The 25,805-nt window shown below is 33.5% G+C and overlaps 1 protein-coding gene across 7 annotated transcripts in view; it reads left to right on the top strand.

The window, feature by feature from the left end:
- Positions 1 to 25,805, top strand: part of LOC132930870 (facilitated trehalose transporter Tret1-like) — a 59,248-nt gene that overhangs the window by 30,085 nt on the left and 3,358 nt on the right. For 6 of the 7 annotated variants that reach the window (XM_060996967.1, XM_060996966.1, XM_060996965.1 and 3 more), the window contains 5 exons: positions 1,842 to 2,384; positions 24,552 to 24,674; positions 24,751 to 24,874; positions 25,159 to 25,467; positions 25,550 to 25,791. In XM_060996967.1, coding sequence (XP_060852950.1) covers positions 1,842 to 2,384; positions 24,552 to 24,674; positions 24,751 to 24,874; positions 25,159 to 25,467; positions 25,550 to 25,791 — 1,341 coding nt within the window. Of the gene's footprint in view, positions 1 to 1,841; positions 2,385 to 12,190; positions 12,516 to 16,215; positions 16,993 to 24,551; positions 24,675 to 24,750; positions 24,875 to 25,158; positions 25,468 to 25,549; positions 25,792 to 25,805 lie in introns of those variants that run through there. The other variant, XM_060996969.1, reaches the window with a different exon arrangement.

Below are 25,805 nucleotides of genomic sequence, written 5' to 3'. Positions count from 1 at the left end.
TAATCAGTCAAAAACTATTCTCAGGATTCGTACTATAATTTGATAACCTCTAGGTAAAATTATAAAATCATTTATATTTCTAAATATTTTGATTGACACCAAACACTCATTTTTATTTTTTAATATTTATTATTTATAACGGCATTTACAAGTAAACCAAACCAAAGTGTTCATAACACATTCACTCTCTGCCTCAACCCATGTCTTACATAGTTTTCCCTCAACACAAACAATTAAGTTTCTTGTCTAAAATTAAATCACAGTTTAACTTTAGTACATCAAATTTACTTTAAATGAATTTGCTTGAATAGCAATTTCGAATTTTGTATATGAAAAATAAAATAAATTCAGTAAGTTAGTATGTCAATAAATATTAACAGTGTGCGAGGGGGTTCTTCTTTTGTAAAATTGTTTTTTATATTATTTTACTGTTATTATTGTGCTTGTATCTTAAAATATATTTTATTGTTTTTTCCAAAATAAAAATTTAAAAATAAATAACTATTATTATATCATGTAATTTTAACAGACATTATACCTATCAAATTTCCAAACAACCGAAAAATATATAAACCATAAGTTTTTTATTTTAAAATCAAATATACATTCAATATTTGTCTGATATACACAAAATAATGTATTGGATAGTATTCAATCACGATGAATATCAACATAAGTTATGTGATGTTTTTTTAACCTATTTAATACTGGATTAAAATTTGCGATTATATGTATATAATTATTATAATTATTTTGAGACACGCGTGTTATTGCCTGAGAATATTTGTCTGCGTATTTTAAAATTACTCGGCAAATTTATTAAGGCGTATTTTATACGAGTAAACAATTTATTTAAAATTTCTATACACGTCGTATAATAATTATAATAACAATAATAATAATATATTATTATCATCTCGTGATAAAATATCTGGTCGATTGCGGCCACGGCCTGTTTCGAGACAAATGAACAATGTATCTTGTGCTAATACCTTTGCTGTGCTACAACGTCATAACACTTATAATACATTATAATGACACAAATACTGTAAATCCTCCCGAATCGGCTCGACCGTACGTCTACCGACTAGATCGTCCGGCAGGGGAAAATCGCAAAGCGGTGACGATAAAAATCTCCAAACACATACTACGCTGGCGAAACTCCATACACGGTATATCGAACATAACATAATATAGAGTTGTCGGGCTGCAGATACGATATCACGCTTATATTGTTCCAAAGACTCGATTATATACTTAAATATTATTATGACCGATAAGATCGTCGAAAACACTCGCGAAATCTCAGTTGTACGCGTATCGTAACGCGGCGTGCGTAGGCAACGTACTTGGACTGATTAAAACAATGCCGCCGTCTTATCGACAGCTTCCAAACTGTATACAGGGTGATTATTCTATCTAAAGACACTCTATAATATTACGTAATCGCGGTGTTCGGGAAACGTTATTGATTATAATATACTGGTGCTATAAGTAGTAATCCTAAACAATCGCGGTCGGACAAAACTCTAACCCAAAATGCAAGTTAGGTGGTCTATAAATCGTCAATTTATCGTTTATACATTTATCGTCTAGCCCCTTATATTGTATACTGACATATACTTATACCTTATACCGCTGTAACTGGCTTTTTCTAAACGCCAAGTGCGTCGAAAAGGGATCACACTGTATTCGTAAGACTGCAGGCTTCGTTGTATTGTATAATAGTTTTTAATATTATTATTATGGCTCGTTCATGACACGATTTTTTTTTCGCTCTCGCATAACGAAACCTGTTACAATCGGCGGTGCCACTAATACCATCGCGTTTGTCTGTTTAGGACATGCCCATCAGCGAGGACCAGGTGGCCGAGCTGTACGGTGAAGGCGCCCGGATCCACAGCGTACACCACAGGTCCAGGCCGGAGCAGTCCGTGTTCGCGTCCACAATGTCGTCCAACGCCTCGGTGGACACGACGGTGGGCTCGACCGCGGCGCTCATACACAGCCACGCGGCCAAAGTCAAGAAGAAGAAGTACGCTTTCCTCAGGCAGGGCCACAGTGGCAGCGCCCAACATTCGGCTTCGGCCGCGGCCAACAACGGTTACGTGACCGGCCGCCACTGCCGTGACGCCGCCATACACAGCCAGAAGGAGCTGAACATCCGGTTGGCCACGCCCACGGTGCCGAACTTTATCGATCAAATACTCAAGAAGAAACAGGCCACCGAACAGGTGTCCGCGAAGCGTCTGAGCAGCGACGACGACGATGACGACGACGACGACTGCGACGATGACCGGGATACAGATGAAGACGACGTATTCCTGCAGGACCTCAAGTCCGCCGCAAAAATCCGGACGTCGCAGAACACATACGTCCCACAGGTACGTTATTATTCCTTTATGAATATTCTTTGTAGAGAGGGCATTTTGTATTTACTCCTACCTGTGTACGATATTAAGTCAGGGATGGGTAGTTACGTTATTCGAGTGACGTTTAGACAACTAGGATAGTTCTTAAAGATTATATTACGGTTTGATTAAATATTAATACTGGTATATAATGAGTTGTAAGATAAGAAAAACGGCTCTTATATCGACACAAATTATGTCATGTTATGTAACTTTCGTTGACTTTATTTTATAGTGCTAATTTTCAAGCCCAAACGTAATTATAGTATTGAAGACTCTTATTACTTGATTTTTACCCATTGGCAATTTGTTCGTTTGGATTTAGGTAATAATAGTGCAGTTTGCACGCACGAATTTAAAGTATAATTTGCGTATTTTAAATATTTGTGTATGTAATTCTTAAGTATTACAACGTTATCCATAGCTACGTAACTGTAACTTGTACCGAGTTACTGTTTATACTCAAAATTCAAGTAACTATTGTTGTAATTTACGGTATCCGGTCACGTTATAATTTTATGTATTTGCTAGTTGGTCAAGTCTATACGATGTGCTCGTGGAGTTGATTTATGTTATGTAAACTGCAGTCCCAGTTTTAGGATATTTGATTTTTCCTATTTTTTTTTTCACATCCCCTACTCCGATTGGGTTATTTCGTTTTGAGTTTCACCCTGACCTAAATAAATGAACGAACGCCAGTTGTAATGGATATAAGACGGGGAGCGACCTCGTTTCAACTACATCAATTAATATTCTAATATCTGATGTATAATCGATATACGCACAGTTTTCGTGTGAAACGCGTCTGTCAGCGACTTATATTAATATCAATCGCACTCGGTTGTCTATTTCACTGTTTCTCGTCGTTCGGCCCACTTGACCACATTATGGCCCAACACTTTAACAGGACTATGTCATTAAGGGCCTGGCCCTCTATGTATGGTGATTACGAGTTTAACGATGATGACGATGACGACGACGAGGGTAGACATACGAAAGCCAACTATGAACAGGTAAAAAGATAATAAAAATAATAGTTAGAGAAAAACATACAAGTTGGATACCGCGATGGGAAGTTATTTGCGCAATATCCCACGACACATAGTTTATTATACTCTACTATATAATACTGTACGCTAGTCATGGTTCGTTATGATGTTATTAGCTGCTCGTCGCGTTCACGATCGATCTCGCGAGGTCGATGTATCAATATATTCGTCTTACGAGGATCTGCAATACGAAGGGATTCGACCGCCAGGACGAAATATAAAGAATTATATATTCTTTTATAGATCTGTTTGTAGGGATTTTTTTCTTCAAATTTTTTCTTCTCATAATTCACAACCTTTAGAATCTATTTTATGTAAAATATTTATTTATCAGACGTTCTGAAAGAAAAATAAATATAAAAACTACTCTGATTATTATTATGATCGTACGGAGAACTAAATAATTTAAGTAAAATTACTTAAATTATTTAGTTTAATTAATTATAATTTAACTTTAAATAAATAAATACATATATATATATCTTATATTTAATTTAACTTTAATTTTTTCTCAAACAAATTATTGATTATTTTTATAAAAATATTACAAATATCAATTTAACTGAATATTGACGAGTAGGTGAAAAAAGATATAAAATAAGTATTCGTAGATCTTTAGTTCTGTGTAATGAAAGGTTTGATAAACTGCTTATTTAATTAATCTTCCTCCCGAAACGATTTTTAACAAGGCGTAGTTTTATAAATAGCAATACAACATATTTTTAATCGATGCTGTATTATTCGATAATATTGTGTAATTTATTTTAAAAATTAACTCTACCTACAACCTTTAGTACTTCAACACACGCCCTTCATGTTTGATGTTTTTTCTTTAATTATATTATCTTTTTTGTTATATATTGTATATTATAATAGTATATACATACGAGAATCTTAATTGTCAATTAACAAAAAAAAAAAAAATAGCTAAATTAAATTAGTTCAACCGTCGTCTTTGTGGTTAGACAAAAGAGTTTATCTTAGAAAAAAGGACTGCTTATTAAAGGATATTACTTTTTAACGTTGCATCATCTTTGTTCTTTAAAATAAAACAATTCGTTTACAATTTGGCAATGACCATTGTGTATTATATAACAAGATCAATTTTTTAATTGCTTTAATTTTACTGTAGAATAATAATAATCGTGAGATTTATTTCGAACGCATTAGTTTTTTTCAATATTATGATTTTAAATAAGAATTTCACGATAAAATGAAATAACGTAATTATATTTCCGTTGTTTCGCAATACGTCGAAAATGATAATTGAAGCTTTCAATGTTTTTTTTTCATAATATATAATATTAATATCAAAGCATTCTCATTTGATAAAATTTGATAACAATAATATTTGTTTTTAATACCAGTCCTGTGGATATTTTATTATTATAATTCATAACGTTTTGTTTTAAAACATAAACTTCTTTCGCCGCAATCAAAATTTTGTTATATTTACAACAACAAAATAAACATATTAATAGGTACGACTATAGGTATTTGATGCAAAGTAATACCGTATTTCCTTGAATTGTTCGAAGTACGCAGCATAGTTGTACGTAGTCAACCGTTTGTTTGCCTACCTTCCGGGCGCAACGACTACTCGAGTACACGCCACGCATATTGAATTGGGCCATTTATGCGGGAAAGATTGTGGCCTTGGAATACACTTACTATAGATTAATCGATCATAAACATAGCGCATCTATTACAGGAATTATTGGAAAACTCGTTAATGTGTATAATATATGTTGCTAGAGGTATTTTATAATATATTATAATACAGTCGCATGATAGGAATGTAAATTTTCATGGGTGGCAAGGTTTAGGTATATACGTGATGTGAAAACGTAGAAATATAAATTAAAGAACCTCTATAGTGGTTTATTAGAAAAAAAATGATAATAACATACACGTAAGCACGCACACATATAAAGAAATTTGAGCCAAAGGTCGTCCCGCAGACAACATCAATTGGTCGGACTATCAATACATGAGTGAACGTGCTAAACATATATACACAATGTCGCATATTACAGTCGAAGCCTATAGTTGTAGAAGGACCGACCTTGATCTTGTAATTGACCCTTTGCCGGTAGGTAATTCAAAAAATAAGACCGTTTTTTCTTTTTCCGTTCGCCATCAAAATAAATAATATGTTTTTCTCAAATAATAATAATATAATCTATACTAATTGATAGATATTTTATATGCCATAATATGAACGCTGCTCTTATAATTGATCAATGTTTTTCAAAAACGCCATAGATATAAAATTGAACTCGAGCAATGAAATTGTTTTGTTTCTATACTGTTGGAAAACAATAAACAAAAACAGCAATTAAGGTTCTAGCAAAAATTAATTTAAAGATTAAATTGTTTTATTATGTCTGTAGTCTTGTTTTTTTGAAAATAATCTTATAGAAATAAGTAGGTGTCTAATAATATATCTCTATATCTAAACTATTATTCAGGGGTCGCTAATTATTTTTTTCGCGCCACATTAGGAATTCATGTAGTTTTTGATGTTTTATAAAATTAAATTTACGTATTTACCCAAAGAAAGTAAAATCAAAATCAAAATCAAATTTAAACTAATAAAAACCTTATTAAAAAAATATATTACTTGTCGACGGGCCAAATAAAGTTTGTGACATTTGGTGACCCCTGTTGGCTGCTATATTATGTTTAGTGTCTCGCTTATTAGCACTGATAAAAAGAATATTATGTCGTCGAGGAAAAACTATATCATCGAAATCTTTTTGAATTTTCATTGGTTTGATAGGTACTTTGATAATCATATATAATACACTATAATATTCAGATTGCATTATTGTTGACGCTAAATATCTTATTTTTTATTTTTGAATAAGTAATAATTTTCAGTAATTTTATTATTATATGCGATAACGATAAACAACTGAATGATAACATGATATTCAATATCATTGAAGAAATACTTTTTTTTTAATTGTATATTGATCATGTTTTAAACTACGTGACGGTATACGACAAATATTTATGTATACTCTTGAGACGTATCTAATAAATTTAAATAAAAGAAAGACAAGACTAAATAGAATAATATCATAAAAAGTATTCAAAATTTAATCATTGAAATATTTTTTATTATTCAACAATCAATTTTGATTTTTTCATTATAGTCATTCATAACTCATTTATAGTTATTACCTCTTCGACATAAATTACAAAATATAATATATATATAATTTTAAATATTAACCTTTATGTGTACTCCATGTTTCACTAATTGCGATTGCATCCATACTCATTTTATTATATTCAAACGAGTAATCTTTATAATATATTAAAATAATTAAATCGATCATATTTGTTCAAAATAAATGTGCAGCAGGGAGTTTAAAAATGCATCTGTATACTGGTATTATAAATTATAATAAATTATATCATATGTTAACAACTTAAAAAACAATTTAATGGGAATTTTAGTATTCAAATCAGGGCATACTGATGGATGTATGATAATTTAAATCTCATATATATATATATATATAGTGTACAATAATGGTGATCAACAATCGCGTCTACATGGTACAATAAAACATAATATTATTATACATATATTTTTAATAATATTATTGTTTTACTTGTTGTGATAAAGACTAGCACGATGTCCCTCAGAGATCGTAATATTTAAATATAAACGCGTATTATAATAATTTATTTACGAATGTTTTTATACCGTGTACATATGAGATATTAAATACGTATTCAGCATTTTCGATTATTGGTGCTAATTTTTTTTGACACTCCCTCCTGTAAAATGTAAAATATATTTGACAATAACAATTAATTATAATATATGCTGATAAAATTAAGCGGGAATAACAAATTCAACAAAGAAAAATAAACTATATATTGTTAATTAAATTTTAATTCGCAAGTATTATAGCAATCAATACATATAACTAGGAAATAATTAAAAATTAATAAATCATTATTCAATATTATAATAAAAATTAATTTCTAATGGTAAGAAAATAAGCTTCTATCAAATTGAAGATTAAATAGTATAATAATTAAGTATTATACATTTTATAGTTGTAAAAATATTATAAACTCGAGTATGCAATATTATTGCCAAAATTAAATCTCCCCCTTCCCAGTCAATTCAAAATACATCAATGTGTGCAATTTTCTTATTGAACCTTTGCAGTGTAAGTTAATTTACGACTCGAACAGTTATATTTATCTCTTTGACGTAGGAGTCAAACAAAACTACATAGACAGCAACGAACGCTTTTATTATAATTGACAACCACGATCCACGCGGAACTCGTTATCGTGGCGGTCTGTTTCGTGTCAAAAAACCTGCCCGTTTTTTATCGGCTCGTGTTATTCTTCGAATTGTGTCACGTTTTAATTCGACGGTTGTCTACGCGAACTAGAAACTGGCATATTCGCACTACTTTTGAACAAACAACCGTGCTTGAAAAACGATATTTTTCGTCGCCAGTACGATAAAAAAATATGGCATTCAGAAAATATTTTTACAGATTCTGCGGGACTACAGAGCGAGAAGCATTGTGTTAATAAAAATTATATAAGGTGGTTCATTTGATGTAAATGACTATATATAGCTGACTAATAGCTACGAGTAGTATGATTCTCTAAATAATAAGATAAAATGGATTATATATGATATAACCATATGAACAATGGTGGATTTAACTACTTAATTACAAATTTAACGTCTTTGACGACGCTCTCGGCTGAGACAAAAAAATATTCTATTGAATATGACTAAGCAACAACTTCTGTCCACGCATGAAAATATGAATAAACATTTTGATTTAAATAATGTTATGACATTTCATCGTTTATCTTTACTTGAGAAAAATAGACTAATTCAATGCGTTGCGTATGCCATATGGAATTTAATAAGTTAAGGATTAAGTTGAAAATAAAACAATACCATATAAGCAAGACATTTAGTACCGATTTAACTTGAAAATTTTCATCGTAGTAATCGGTTTTGGCATTAATTATAGTGGTTTTTATTGATATAGCAACTAGTCATGTGGTCTTTATTTTTTCTTTTGAATTTGTATTGCCAATTCTCAAATAGATTTACAGAATATGACTTATGAGCGTTTATGTTCTATGTCAGCATATTCGGAAAAGTTATTCAATTAGATGTATTTAGTTGCAAGTTACACTGAAATTGTGTATCTATAGTTCAAGATATTTTGGAAATTTTTAACTTGGTTACAGTTACAGTAACTTAGTTGCATTTAAAACTATGAACTATTGAATTATTTATGTTTATTTATTCAAGAAAACAATGACACTAATAAGTAATAAATATTAATTTTTTTAGGGATACACGAGAAAAATATATTAGTTATATAAGTTATGATTAAAACAAAATGTAAACATTGAAATTTACTAATGCGCTGGTTATTACAAAATATTTTAGCTAATATGTATAGCGAGTAAAATATCACATACATAGAATATACAATAACTATAATATATTAGGTTGACACGAAATATGGATAACGGACTTACACAGTAACATACAAATAGTACACTTATATAGCTTAATATTAAAAATTCCTTTATATTATAAAATAAAATAATACATTCACCATTTATAATACTAATACTTATCTTTGTAAATTTGTAATATGACTAATATTAGTAAAAACTGAAAGTAAAGAAAATTAAGTACCTGGTTAGTAGTCATTGTATGAAATAACGTTAAATTGAATGATTCTGTTCAAATCTTATATAAATAGACAATAATTATATCAATGATTTTTGAAGAAAAAAACTAATTTTCATATTAAATATTCATTTTATAAAATATTTCAATTGTTAAAAATGACAACAAAAATTATATTTATACCATCCAATCACCTAATATTTAAATTTGACTTTAGATACATATATCTTTCATTTAAAATTACACAAAAATAAGTATAACTGATTACAAGTTATAAGTTCTAACTTCTAATGTAACTTTGTTACGTAACTTTATTACTTTAATGATACACGTAACCGATTACTGTCCAACCTTGTGTCTAGGGATAAATACCATGAATTAATTTTATAATAGATTGTGTTATTTTCTCACTTTTTATCAAACTATCAAAGTATAATTATTTCAGACTTCAGTAGCTATTATTAATACCTGAAATGATTTAATAATAAGAGAACTATTCTAAATTTCATCAAATCGTTTTTTTTTTTTGATAATAAGATTAATTATGTTTTTTTAGTCAGTTTTATGTCTAACGTCATATTATATTAACTTCTGTAAAATGTGTTTCAATCCAGAAATCGATCGTTTTAAATAGTTTTTATTCGAATCTGTATACTATACAATTCAATCATTTCAATAAATAATATATTTTCTTCACTCGTTATTGGAAATCTACTAGAAACTTTTATTCGAAATAAATAATAGCGTAACACAGGAGAATGTGGAAGTATAGTTTGATAGAAGGTTTGTAACATTATCATTCAGTTTGTACTTTCTCGCATCATGTTGCCGCTGTGTTCTTGATCTTAGTACAGTTTTCTAATTCATAACAAAGTAATTATTATTAATTGCGTAAAAATTAATATAGCTTTGGTTCATGAATATGTATTATGTATACGTTTTTACTAAATGTCATTGTCACACAAAAATTGGGTATAATAATAAGCAATAAATTATCATTGTAATTTCCATAACGTTGGTATAATTATTTTCGTAATAAATTACCGGGTCAAGAAATAAAACTTATTTTATTTTTCTGTGCCCGCTCTTACTATTCATACATTTGTGTAATTAGTAACGTGTTTTGATATCGTTATTATTTTGTTTTCGTTTTAGGGTTTTTTCTACAGTGCTTCGTCTCGATTTTACTCGAAGTTTACTACATCGCGCGCCGTTTCGATACTGGTATAGGCAAACAACATAACATTAACGTACGTGGTTGAGTGTATTGTGCGGCAGTACTAATCAATCGCATTGTACTGAGGTCTATGCATTTCGTTTAAAGAATCGGCCGATTTTAGCGATTTCCAGTCGTTTGGTATAATCCGTTATTCCGTTCGCGTCCCTAAATATAAATTTATTAAGCTTGTTTCGTTTACGATTGATGAGAGGGTAGAGTATTATAGAATATTTGAAATGACCGAGACAGATTTTTCAAGTCATTATATTTTATTTCAACAACAATAACAAGTTAAAACCATTTAGCAATTAAACTTTTTTTCTCCTCAAAATATATAAAAAAAAATTGGCCATAAAACCCTATGGTAAAGCTTTTTAAGTGTTTTTTTTTTTAAAAATCATCATGAATAATAATTTTTATTGTACTTTACTTTTATCCATATAATGTTTATTTATACTTAATATACAATTTTAGAATTACATCCAAATATTTTGGCACTCCATGTTAGGTTATAACCCCTCATCATTCCCCATAAATATAGCTCCAGCCAATATTGGTGTAACATAAAACTTCTATAACCGGTTGAGTAGCGCAAACAATAATGTTATTAATATTATCAGTGACCGTCGGGGAATTTACTTAAATCGTGTGTCACACAAAAACCTCGAATGCGTTTTTTTGCGCACGTACCGGAGGTGGCCTCGGTCCGTTTATGTTTCTCGTTTAATTAAATAAAATATAATTCCAACATATATTTTTAGACCACCTTAATAGAATGTCTTCTTCAACCCGACCTTACGGATGTTTGATAAATGTTTTATTCAGTTACGCTGTATAAGATTATACTTTTTAAGTCTAGAGATACTCTTTTTAAAAACAATTATCGTCTTCTCATCGATTTTGATGTAGCGGACCCTGTTCTGATTTATGAAATCCTATTTACGGCTGTGTATTGACTAAGGGTCTAATCGGATTTTCGTGTATGTTCGACTAATACGTACCATACGCACGTCTGCAATACGATACTGCGTGAATGTAATTTATATTCGTTAACAGTGTTGACAAGGCGTCCACACTCTACAACGTTTTTTTTCGATAATATTTAATTGCCACCAGTCAAACGAACTCCGTTTACAATTATAATACTGTCTAACTTTTGGAGTGTTCGACTGCACTTATATAAAAATCTCTAGGAATAACTGCTACTGTGTCCCTCGAAAAACCCACGTTCACAACGTAGAATCGTGTATCTGCATAAACATTATAACCATTCGATCGAGATTGGGTCCCTGCCGTGAATCGATCGTAAAACACACCCGACTCAAGTGTAATATTATATACGCGTTTAATATACACCACAGGGCTCAATCGGGCGCTGGGAGTTACGCCCGTCTCTCGCTCGATCTTTTGGCAATGCAGACTCGACAAAAGCACGCAAATATATATATAAACAAAAGTCATCCGTGGTGTAATGCGCGCGCGGTTCTACAGTGGGTGGAGGAAAGTAGACGGTGGGTGGTGAATGAAGACTGGCATGAGTGGCGGGTGAGGATGATATGAAGTCGGACAAACGCGAAACGTGTGGCGTGGAAGTAACTGGGGGGTGGAAATAATATTCGCGGTGGCGGCGAAAGGGTAAAATAACCTCCATGGAGGAGGACGGGGTTGTTTCATATGAGGGGTACTGTTGGCGTGGAAGTAGCCGTTAGGGGAGGTGGTAGTTATTTGGTTATCCGCGCACGCGTCCGCGAAATCAGCCCTCTGCAAACCGCGCCGACAACCCTCCAACTCCTCAGTGCATCTCACGGGACGCGTGGAGAGTACACGCGATATCGCTGCTCCGGTTAGTTTTCGCAACACTCCTCGGCACGTGCAGAGGTCTGAAAATCAGGTGACGGCAACGTGTCCGTCAGTGCGTTTTATAATACTAATTGTTATAGAAGTTCGCGTAGGTCATATTTTTATAATCGTCAATCTACAAACGAGCTTAGACGGGCGGTGGCTCAGGAAAAAATAGAAACCGATTTTATTTTTTACTCAGCGTGAGATAGTGTTGTTTGCGCATACATAAATCTGTACTGACTGTGTATGCATCTACGGACAATAATAAAATATGACGACTCCAACAAGTAAGAAATATCATCTATGTCTAGGTGGATATTATAAAATTAATATTATACTCGAGCTCGGGACAACTATGGGTATTCGTCTCGACAACAATCGCGACAGCTTTATATATGTATATGTGTTACTACAGGGCGTATTTGTTAAATAACGTTTAATCGTCGTAGGCGATGGAGATTTATCCGCGTGAAATGGTTTTAGATCTATCGTAAACATTCCGATCGCTCAAGTGCGTGCGGCTTACTATCGTTTTGTTGCGCATTACGCGCTCGGCGCCGTTTTCCAGTCGAAACGATGTACAGTTTTTCGGCGGTATTATACTATTATCACAATCTTTATTATTAGGTAATCTCGATAATGAAATAACAAAAATCAAGTGTATTTAAATCAGGTCAAGGATCGCGTCGGAGACACATGATACACATATATTTTATAGCCGCATATATACGTTTGGTTTGCGAATCGAATGTGTGTGTTGTGTAGGCTTTTTGAGGGCGACATTTTATTTCGCCGAGTTCGGGTACGTTCGGTATTCGTCGTCAGCTAAGTCATATACTTATTGACCAAAAACAAGGAAAACTTTTTGTTTTTTCTTTTATAATTTTACAACGGATTCACACGTAGTGTTACAAAACCCGATTTTTAAACAATATTATCTGAGGATTTCGAGTGTAATAATTTAGGCTTTGGATTTCTTAAACGGCCGTGAATTTTAATACTATATTTTTCAACCTACATAATATGCAAAGTCGCTCTAATCTAAACACGCGATTTTTACGTGACACGCATTAATATTATATAGCTATTGGTTATTTTGAAAAACATATTTTTTATCTTTAAAATACAATTGAAAACAATATTAATTACGAAACGCTAAATATTTTAAATCTTAATTTTTATTTCCGCCCGCCTGTATGCTGTGCAGTCTTTTCAATTGTAACTACATCTATGAATTATTAAACGAATTATGATATTTAAATTTCATCAACGTTTCGAATTTTCCATACTTACAACGCGTCTCAAGTTTCTTAATTATACAAATCGGGTTCCCTTGACCACCAACGTACCCTGATCACGTCCAGATGATTGGAACAATTAACATTTTTATAGCTTCCTAGTTGGCCCACAGTACAATTCTTACTAAAGTCTGCACTCGCATAATGATGGTTCGTTAAAATATCGGCAATTCGGCGAATAAACCTTCGAACACACTCATCCTGAATGTGAATCATTCGGGACAATCCTGACCACCGAGGCCGCCGTTTGTTCACATTTATGCGGTGACTTTGATTTTGAGACTTGTGCCCGAATCGCGCGTCATTGATATGTCACCGAGAGCTTCGTAGCAATGCCATACATTATTATGGAATCATTTTTGAAATTCCAGATTATTATGTTTAAACGGAGTATTGGAATCCATGAAAAATCGAAAACAAACGTTTTCTATAATTTTAAATTACAAAAGCTCCGCACTATAAACGCTCGTACTATAAAGCTGCGACGTGCGTCTATCAACGGACATACGTCCGGATTGCTTTAAGTTATATTGATCTTAACTTTGTGTACTATTTGCACGTATTGTATTATAGTTCTGTTATTGTGTATACTTTCCGATCGGTATTAACGAAAAGTGTTGAGTCGCGATCATTATGCCTTTCTTTCGGAAGTCTAAATATTTTTATAGTGTAATACAACTATAAACACCTTTATAATGTATATCGGCTGAACAATTAGCGCAAACGACCCACTGTATCGCAACATCTGAGCAACAATAACCATAAATGTTTAAAAATAACCCAATAGATGTTAACGATATTGAATAATAATTATATGCTGGGCTCGCAAACAAATAATAAACACACAAGAAGTATCTGTATAGCTGTATTTCTGTATGGGCTTAGTATACGTAAGTATAGTATTGTCGCCTTGAAATTTCTTTGAGTAGATATATTTTAACACTATGAATAGCCAGTAATTTAGTGTCGCTAATGTCCTTACTGTGTGTTTTCGAGGGTATAACTCGTGGGCGATGACGATTCTCAACCGGACGTATAGTACTATTTTATATATAATATAGAGGAATTAAACCCGACGAATTTCCGGCGCGAATAACCGAAATAAAATATTTTGAGCCTCCCCCCTTCCCGAACAAACTAAATTGTGTACAATAAGTTTTGCGAATAAGCTCGTGTGAGGTCCGCGATACTATTATTTCGTTTATCGTTTATCGATTGTATTACATTTTTTCAGTTTTATTACGCGGAAAAATGGGAATACATTTTTTCCAAGTTTCACACTCTGATACAACATGATATATATATATACTTTTAGTGATTACGTATATATATTATATATATATACGTAATCACTAAAAGTATAAAATGAAATTTATATTTCACCCACCCAACTATTTACATGAGCCTCAGTCTGCGAAACTTAGAACATGATTAATTAATTCATGCCGTGTACGCAAAAGGCGTGTAACACCCTCGGGACGCGAATACGGTTAATAATGTTAAAGATACCCGCTGGTCTTGTATTAAAATCCACCCATATTCCTTATATATCTATGATATATTTTTATATATTATATACACATATGTATAATATAAAAATTAAACATTGTTTGGATTGTATATCGTATATGGACAGTATACTATGTTCAGATTTTCTCGCGTTCCTCGCTTGCTGACAACGTCCGTAATGTGTAATTAAATCCGAGACGAAATTATAATATTGTAAATCGTATTCCAATACGTTTTACGATCGCTAACGATTTGTTTTAAACGGTTCTTCAATATAATATTATATAATCGACATCGTCTTTATAACCACTGTTCGACGTAAATAGGTTCATTTTTGTTCATTTTTTTTCCAAACTAAACTATGCGTACAGACGAATAGTTGTACTTTTTGCTTTGTGTAAAATAAACTAAACGGGTTTATCGTTTCGTGTCGTCGTTGAACACTGTTTTACATAATGCGCTGCATGTTTCGGATAATATCCTCAATTTTCTAATTAAAAAATATTGTAATTTAGTGCGAGTGTATATAATTTTAAAACCAGCGCGTTGAAACAAATGAGATAAGTATAGCCGGTATACTAGCAAGTTGTTCTAATCGATAATCGTCCGTTTTATTTCACCATACGCAGAGTGATGCAATTCGATGTCCGTTCGCACCGGATTGAAAAAACAATTTTTAACTTATAATTTTTTTATGACGTCAGTATTTCCGAGAATCATATTTAAGAATGAAATCGTCCTTTATCGAACATACAGAAATTTGAACTGGTTCTAATTAACCAGGTTAGTTCGTTCTCGGTTAAGAAAAAATAGTTTTGATTTTAGTTATTTTAATTCCAAATAACATTAATTACATTTCGTATTATTATATTATATTCAAGAGTTTTAATACAAAATTATTAAGAAATTCTATTTTTTCCGCCGTCCATCGCGTTAGTTTTCGGTCGCCGAGTGTTAATCTGACGCGGAGCTGCAACTGCAGTTATTTTATAATATTTCATTAAAAAAAATAATAAAATTGTATTCGGCGTTGATGTCGTATTAAGTATAACTGTATACTTTACCACAATGTATTACGTGTATACATATATCACGAACACCCATAGTCCCGAGCTCGTAAAATGTCTCATATACCTAGTCACACACTGTCGGCGCGATTATATAATAATAATAACAACAGGTACATGCGATCTTGGCCACTGCTGTAGGGGAATATAATAGCTGCAATAATAAACCGGAAGCGGCCCAGCTCTTCGGCGCCGGCAGTGGTTTTTTCGGTTTGAAAACCGGGAAGAGGATATACGTATAGAGAAAAGGTCGCATCCGACGCATCACCACTACGGCGAGCGAACGGCGGCGGTGGTGTCGGCGGTGATGGTGACGGTGCTCCTCGGTCCGCGGCCGCGGTGGTGGCGGCGATCTGGAGGTCACGTCGTGAAGGCGGCAGAGGCGGCGGAAGAGTCCGCGGCGTCGAAGGCAACAGCGGCGGAGGAGTCCGCGGCAGCGAAGGAGTCCGCAGCGGCGGAGGCGGCCGCTGCGGCGGCGGTCGCTGCTCACGGTGGCGGCGGCCGTGGCGGTGGCGGACGTTGACGGCACCGCGGCCCGCCGCACCATTTCAACTTTAACTAGTACGGCCGCACGCACGCCACTCCGATCACAAGCGCTTCAGAATCGGAGGCGACGCCAACTCACACGCTCGCACGCTGTCGTCAGCTTCGACTCGACCGTTACCTGTTACACCGCAGCCGATACCGCTTCACCAGCACCGTCTTCGTCGTCTTCGTCGTCGCTGCTCAACAACAACGACCGCCGACGTTACCGCGTGCCCGACGCCTGCTACACACCACCGACCCCGAGACGCGCCGAAACCATGGTTTTGCTCAGGACCGACACCCATCGGCACATACGGGTGGTCAGACAGGAAAACCAGGCCAAGTCGAAATTAAACGCTTCGCAGGTATACCGCGCGACCGCATAATGATAATAATAATAATAATAATAATAATAATATCTCGATCCACGGGGTCGAATGGTATAATCGTAATGTATTATATTATTACCTTTTATCTCGTGTTTTATACAGTTCCCGAGTGTCCGTAATAGATGTCGATGTCATACGCACACCTATTAGGTTAGGGATTCTATCGTCCGCGACAAAGCTTAAATTATTATAAATATTAATAAGGGTAAGATTGTTTGGTTAGTGGCGATCAACATTTGCAAGCCCTTAAAGACTCATATCTTAACCTTAAAACGTGCTCATCAATAACAAAAAAAAATTATAAACTTAACATTATTACGGTTACATAAATAGTTACCTATTGTTTCATACCTCGGTATCTTAAAAACAAATTAAAAATATTCTGATTTTTGAATTTAACAACTGCAAATTTCAAGGTATACCATTCTATATACAAAAAAATAGATTTTTTAAGATGATATATTATGATAAATAATAAATAAAATAAATATATTTTACTATATTATGAAATTCTTGGTATTATATGTACAGTTCAAAAATTTGGGGTATTTAATATTTAATACTTAATATCACTGATTTGCGCCTATAACGAACTTTTTTGCAACTGGAGTTATTATATTATTATTTTGTTCTATTTAAAACATTAAATATAGTCTTTGGAATGTTCGAATTACTGTCATCACCGCGATTAGGTGTTTCAATAGTATTAATACAGCCATATCATTTTAAGTAGACTATACCAGACAGTCGATTTTCGCCACTTTTTCGTCACTTGTTTTATCAGTGTTGTTTGCGATCCCACACAATTCAAAAATCCGAAAACCAAAAAATTACATTTTTCTGCGTTCAAAAATAATTAACTGTTTATGCTGATCTGGAGAGACGTCAAATGCAGCAGACAGAAAATGGTATTTTTAAAAACACCAGACACCGGTATCATCGTTAACACGCGATTTTTGTTTGTATTATAAAATCAAAACAACGCTTTGTCGTGTTGTGTTTATGCTATTTGGATCGATTTCGGTGTATTATTCTGCCAAGTCGAACTCAAATAGATGGAAAACGCGTAGGCACGTTCAGCCCTCTACTCTTGATGAGATTTTATTACAATATATATCCTCTAATAGTAGCTAAATCGTATATTTTTTCTGAAAACTACACCAACCTATAAATTGAACTTTATTGACTTTATAGCTCGCATATTATGCCCAACCCATTTGGCGGCGATATATTGTTGTTTCTCTGTGCAATCGAACGATTCCGTCAAACTCGTGTCTACCTATATGTATAATATGTATATTGTATATTATACTAAAATATATTTATGTTTGTATGCCGACCATATCAATAAAATATGTAATATATAGTGCGTTTATTGTCATTTCCGTTCTGAGTTTTTAGAGACTCGATTCGTTTAACCATTACACGCTTGACGTTAATCGTTATATTATATCGTTTATAATCATTACACGAGGTAAACTGTACACTAGATCGGTATGTGTAGCTAGTGACTAACATACATATAAATTTGGAGCGTGATTGTCGACAGTAATTATTATTATTATTATTATTAATATTATTTATTAGTTTATTACTATTACGAATACAGTGTTTTTCGTGTTCCACACGCGCGACCTACCTATACATATTAATATTAGGTAATGGTATTCAATCGTTTTGATCGAAAACTGATCCCGTCTCTGCTGCTCTGCAAGTAAAAACAGCCATATAATGTACATGCACCTATATTCTGTAATACAATATGTGTGTATATGATATGTTAGGACACATTTTACAATGTAAGACAATAATAACAGCTTTGAAAACAATATAATAATAATCGCCAGCTAGGCCTAAAACCTGTGCGTGTAATGTGTAAAATAATGAATCGTACGCGTTATACGCAGGTACAATAGGTACATGACTGAAAAACAAGTCGCGGAAAATATTTCGTGATTTGACGGGTGCGATAGTGATGACGACTAGCTGTAGGCAATATTATTATAAGTTATAACTTAGAACGTATTATAACAACGTACGCGTGGCTATGAAATTTGAGTTCGGTTGCCAGCTCGCAGATTAAACGCGTTTATTCCGGTTATATGAACGAATTTCGCCGCCTCCGGATTATTCGATTTTATACTTTGTATATTATTATTATGTCTGGCTGAAAGGTCGAAACTGCAATGACTGCCCTTAATGGCATTATGTGGACTACCTATAATAATTGCGGTCATACACCATTTTTAACTATAAAAATGTAACAAAAAAAAGTATTGTCGTTAATTATTTGGTGTATAGGTGTACTATAGTATATAAAATATTGGACCAAAACTATTTTTATTATAACTACGTTACAGTATATAGTTATACAATAAAATAAATTTATAATATACATTATTATCGTTAATAAATGGACAAAAACAAATACATTTCTGCCACGTAATGATATACGTATTTTTATGATTTGTATATTATTTGGTTGTATTTTAGAGTAGTAAAATATATATGTTGTACGAGTTGAATACCATAACCTATACTTTAAACTTTATTAATTTTTTGGATAGGCCGCAATATTATATATATATCGGAAATGTTTAAGCTCTCGAAAATCTGCAGCTGCATGCACCGCGGGTCCTATAGTAATGTACGAACTACTATTTTTTCCGCACTAGTTCGCATACTTACTACTTATATATATATATTTATATAAATAACGTATTTAATGCAGCCAACATATGCGCTATATTAAAGTATATATATATTATATTCGTACCTCTACCCCCGTGTCGGTTTCGTGCCGTTGTTTTCGACGCTGTGCAGGGGATCGTGTAAAATATATATATACACGATTCGTAATGCGCTTTCCCGTAGCAGTGTGACCGAATAACGGCGGTGGGTTGGCCCTGACAGAGTGTGAGTTCGTATACCTTTTTTGGTCCATGCCGGTACACCCTGCGGCGTGCGCGACGCGTATCCCGCGGTCACGTGAAAACGGACTGTCGACAGTATAGGTACCGATCACAACGACGAAGAGTTTTTCCCAAGAAAATTCTCCGTTTTCTCATAAATCGTAGTAAATTACCGATAACGTATCCATTATCCATCAGGAAACTGTATACTTGTGGTTGACTTCAGAGGCGCTTATAATACTGCAATATCATGTAATACCCACTCGCATTATAGCCGTACGATCATGATTTATTAGAGTGTGTGATTGGTGAATGTAGTGAAAATTTAATTGGAAATACGATAAACGAATCAAACGTATCGCTCTTCGTCAACTATACATATAATAGGTGATGTACAGGCAATAGTGCGGATTTATTTGTAGTTAAAGATATTTTCAAAACATTGCAACACTAGTTGAAATATTTGAATGTATATTAGAAATTCGTTAAACTTTGTGGATGAAGGCCGTTTGAGCATATTACATCGAAGTAATACCAATTTTGAATCATACATTATCTGTCACTGAGATTAATATTAGTATAAATTAAGGTACAGATTATTACGATACATACGTATTTGAACTTAATGTTGCCCATAGCCACTTACCTGTCTCTACATATAATACGATTCATTGAGCTTTTTTTATCATGTATATTTAAAATGGCTAGCGTGTCGCGTGACAAACGGAAGACAAAGCCGAATCTAAGCACTTTTGTTTTGTTTAGTTTATTTTTAACGAGTTGAATTTAATAACCGCGACGAGCTGGACCCGCAAACGCAAACAAGTACCTAGTTAAAATTGTGTTGGTGAACTACGATGCGCGATGTGTTGTCAATATAGATATAGTGTATATGTATAATGTATTATGGAAATAATTTAAAATTTATAATCGCAAATAAATATTGTTTTTTATTCACGATTCAAATCGATCATTTGAAAAATTAACTCAATACCAACACCCTTTACCCCTCTCAAATCAGCACCCCATCACACTGTTTTCTAGGTTAGTTTTTTTATGAATATTCAGTCAACTATACGTAGTTAGACGACGACTGAATGCAGCGAAGATTATACCGATTTAATTATTCTATTGTGATACAGCGTCGCACGAGTTCAGACCTATATTTTAGCTAACCTAATACCTGTGTACGAGTTTATAATATAAAATATGTATCCTATATACTAAACGTGCGTTATGTTTGCGATAATATTTTTCACCCGTCGTTATTCTTTTCGTTCGCAATCAGTATTGTTCCGGTAAAAACAAAAAAAAGAATTCCCGACGCCCACAATTTATATTATATAAACAATAATGATATACGAAAAACTCTTTTCCATAACGAACAGAATATTAAAAACAATCGTCTAACGAATGTATCTAAAGTCTCGACTATACCTCGTCACACACCGCAATCGCATTATTATTGTACTCGGACACGACCGAGCGTGGGCGGCGTAAATTTGAGTTCACATGTTAACACCTTTGTGGATACATATTATATTATACAGGTACGACTTCTTCGGCAGATTTCGTACGTCCGTTTCATTATATCGTAAATTCTATAATATCCATTATTACAATAACGGACGCCCCCCCCGCCCCCCACAAGTCCGAGACGACGTATAAGTTCGTCATCGTCATTCGGTTCCTTTCATCGCCACCGCTGACCATCACAATAACGATTCAATGCCAGCAAAAACACGTATGTACCTATTATGAATTATAATATATATAACACCTGAAGCTTCTATACAGCGCGCATTTGAACCGTATTTCGCGGCGGCCTGAGTTTCGAATGAGCATTTTTGTTTACGTTTTGTTGTATATTATTTATTATTTCGTTGTCGCCATCGTACGCATCGAGGTCGATAAATCCTCTCGGTGTATATGTGCTATCGATCGAATTGTTAATTATTATTAATTAATTAACGCGTTCGTCATTATTACCCAACGATTGATATATATATATATATATATTATATGCACGCGCACGACCGAATACATCGTCATGATCTATCTTTAATAAAAGTCACTTTGGCATCATCGAGACCTTCGAAGGAGACGTGTCGAAGGGCGGTTTAGGAATCACAGTTGAATACAATTGGTTTCATTAACATCCTGTATAGAATAATATATATTATATACTTAAATTAAATGTAGGTACACATACATACTCTTTCGTTAAAAGTGTATACATTTTGAATGCCAACCACGATAATACTTATACCTACAGGTACAGCATAATATAATATTATGTTATATAGTATAATATAAGTATTATGGACCTAGAGTGGACGTTAACAATGCGAAAACAAACTTTGATGAAAGAGAAAATTTAATTAACTTGTAGAATGTAGGTCCACACACGCATAAGTACGAGACTAATGAAAATGTTATCGTATCTGTTTCATTTGTCGAAAACAATATAGATAGTGTTATATTTTAGGAGCAGGTATATTGAGTTATCCTTCTGGCCATCATTCTGTATAAACACCCAACGAAAACAAACGTCATTGGCGGTTTAATGTCAAAATCACCATATGGGTGTTTCAGTAAAACATTTGATATATTATAATAATATACATTGCTATTTTACATTCTGCGTTCATTTCATTTTCACGTGGCCTAATAGATAAAATAAATACCCTCGATGAATGTAAAGAGGTAAACGTCTTGACTGTATAAACACGAACAACAAAAAAATTTGATTTATGATTAAATGGGTTTAGATTTCAACTTTCGAATAAACATCAATATACTTGTAATACGGTCTAGGCGCACATCATGTATTTTGGTACCCAAACTTTTGTGTTTTATTTTAAAAATAACACGACTGCGTCATGGCCTATCTGTAGAAAAGGATCATTTCTTATGTATACGAATATAACAATAATAATATATTATATTATAAGCCCGTACTACGGAAAAAAAAATAACGATCGTTTTGACGGTGTTAACTATAATAAACGAGATGAATGAAATTCGTTATTTACGGTCAGAGATCATAAACATTTTTATGTCTGCAAAGTAACATAGTATTATAATATCAAATCGCACGCGTTTCGAATAACTTGCATCGTATTATTTTATTTTTATGAATTAATTAAAACATTCTAAGAGTGTCCTCTTATTCATATTTTCCAGCTGTCTATATTATTCTATATAGTACTCGTATATGGTAGATTTTGTGCGGATAAAACTAAAAGAACAATTCGTGTTTTGACTCGAAGCCAATACCGAGGCCAGTATAATATGACTTTAATACTATTATAACGATAGGTTGTATCTGACACCTATTGTTGGGAATCCCAAGCACACTCGATTCGATGATCTGCCGTGATCACGATTCAGAGGGCTAACACGCATGGAACTCCTGCTCTGTCGTTATACACATGTACGATTATCGCAGTAATAACTGCAAGGCCGAATATCGTAAACTCCATAGTGTTTTGGGCTTCCGGCAACCAGACCGGTCGGGCCATTATTATGGACGACGCACTTTAATGTCATATAGTATGTTTTCCGCTCTTCAAATCAAAGTCCGATTGTCTCGCACAGGATAGTGAAAGACACGAGGTTACATTATTGTAGGCATAACAACAGCAATAATACTTGAAGCCTAATAACCCGAAAGATCCTGAACATCAACTAAGACCTCGAAATATCAGCAAAGTCAGACCCGTCGTAGCTCACAAACACCCAACTAATTCGCCATTAAAACTCCGCAATTTCGTCCGTTCTATCTTCTATATATGCCTACACAATACGACTATAATAAGCACTCCATTCGGCTATCGACGAAATACATTCTAAGAACACATCATTATATTAAATTCGATTATCATTCGTTTGACAATGAAATAGTATATTTTTAGTATTTAGTATATAAGGGGTATACCTACCTCATTTTATACTATGTATTAATATATATCTGATTCGTCCGTAAAAAACTTCAAAACATATTTTGAATATAATGGTACGTAACGAAATCATACATCATTACTATAGCTAGCAGCTGGAGCTATATTTAAACTTAAACTATATTTTCATCGAATATTTTCATCCACCACATAATAACCTTGTCTATTGACTTTTTACTATTTAAAACGATACGTACTCTGCACGTGTTATAAAACGTTAATTATTTGTGTACGTTTTTTACTCATACTTGAATCGTTTGTACTTGAAAATATACACAAGTATATAATAATATATAATCATTAAGTTTACTACGAGAGATAATATAGTTTTGTAATTTAGTGCAAATAAAAATAGTAGGTACTCTAAAATACGATTAAAAATATCCAGAGTTAATCCATTACGATCGATAATTTACTAACACGATATAATAATATAATTGAGGGGTGTGGGAAGGGAACGCTATGTTTATTTGAAAAAGAACTTTATAGCGGCAAGACATATTCGCCAATTGCAAAACGTTAGGAAAACCGAAAAAACATGATGAAAATTATATTTGGGGCTTAGTAGGCATGACAATTTTTAGTCATTCGATTCGTATAACGTACAATTCAATATTTTTACTTTGTCTAACTTGCAAATATTACCCATTTGTTCATATAGATCCTTGCTTCGCTAACAGTATCATTATGCTCAATGGTAGTTGGATTCGCGTCCGCTTACACGTCACCTGCCTTACCGTCCATGAACAGACCAGGCAGTCCGCTGACCGTAACCGAGGAAGAAGTAAGTACCTACCCATTTTTGTCGGCATTTGAAATGTGCGTTACTAATATATTAATTGCTAACATTTTTATTACAGGGTTCATGGATCGGCAGTCTCATGCCACTGGCAGCACTCATCGGTGGCATGGCCGGTGGGCCCCTTATTGAGTCCATTGGTAGAAAAACCACAATACTCGCTACCGGAATACCTTTTATTATTTGTAAGTAAACACTAAACTAAACAATAGAAAACTCCGTTTAAATTCGATAATCGTAAACATTAATTTCGTAATAAATTTGGTATTTAGGTCTAGGCCTAGTACCTACTTGTGTTTTTTGTCAGTATTAACCTACTTTTTGATTATGTGCATATTACTAATGCACATCTTAATCTGAGTACTTGTCTATTCAAATAATTTTCTATTTGTTATACATATAAAACAAATATTTTTTTTAAGTCGTCTTTAGCAATATTAACGTTTATTGTGTTTTTGTTTATTTTTAGCCTTTATTCTGATAGCGATGGCTGTTAACGTGCAAATGGTAATGGCTGGTCGGGCGATAGCCGGATTCTGTGTAGGAGTGGCTTCATTAGGTCTTCCTGTATACTTAGGAGAAACTGTACAACCTCAAGTTAGAGGAACGTTGGGACTTTTGCCCACCACTCTCGGAAACAGCGGAATTTTGCTATGTTTCATTGCTGGCAAATACCTTAACTGGCAGATGCTTGCTATCCTTGGTGCTTGTATCCCTATACCTTTCTTGGTGTGTATGTTCCTCATCCCCGAAACCCCGCAATGGTACATAAGCAGAAGTAAGTTATTCTAGATGTGAATTATCTTAAATTGAGATTGTATACTTAAATAACCGTGTTTTATTTGTTTGTGCGTGTTCAGACAAAAGCAAGAAAGCCAAAAAAGCTCTTCAGTGGCTCCGGGGAAAGGACGCAGACGTAACGCAAGAATTTAGTGAGATCGAAAAAGCTAATCATATGGGCAAAAACGAAGAAATGCCCGGATATCTAAGCTTGTTCTCAAAGATGTACTCAAAACCGTTGCTTATATCTATGGGACTCATGTTATTCCAACAGCTCAGCGGAATCAATGCAGTCATTTTTTACACCGTCAAAATTTTTAAAGTAAATATCATATA

Source organism: Rhopalosiphum padi, chromosome 4, assembly GCF_020882245.1.
Source record: "Rhopalosiphum padi isolate XX-2018 chromosome 4, ASM2088224v1, whole genome shotgun sequence".
In the NCBI taxonomy this organism is placed as follows: domain Eukaryota; kingdom Metazoa; phylum Arthropoda; class Insecta; order Hemiptera; family Aphididae; genus Rhopalosiphum; species Rhopalosiphum padi.
This window is presented reverse-complemented; position numbering and strand designations above follow the sequence as displayed.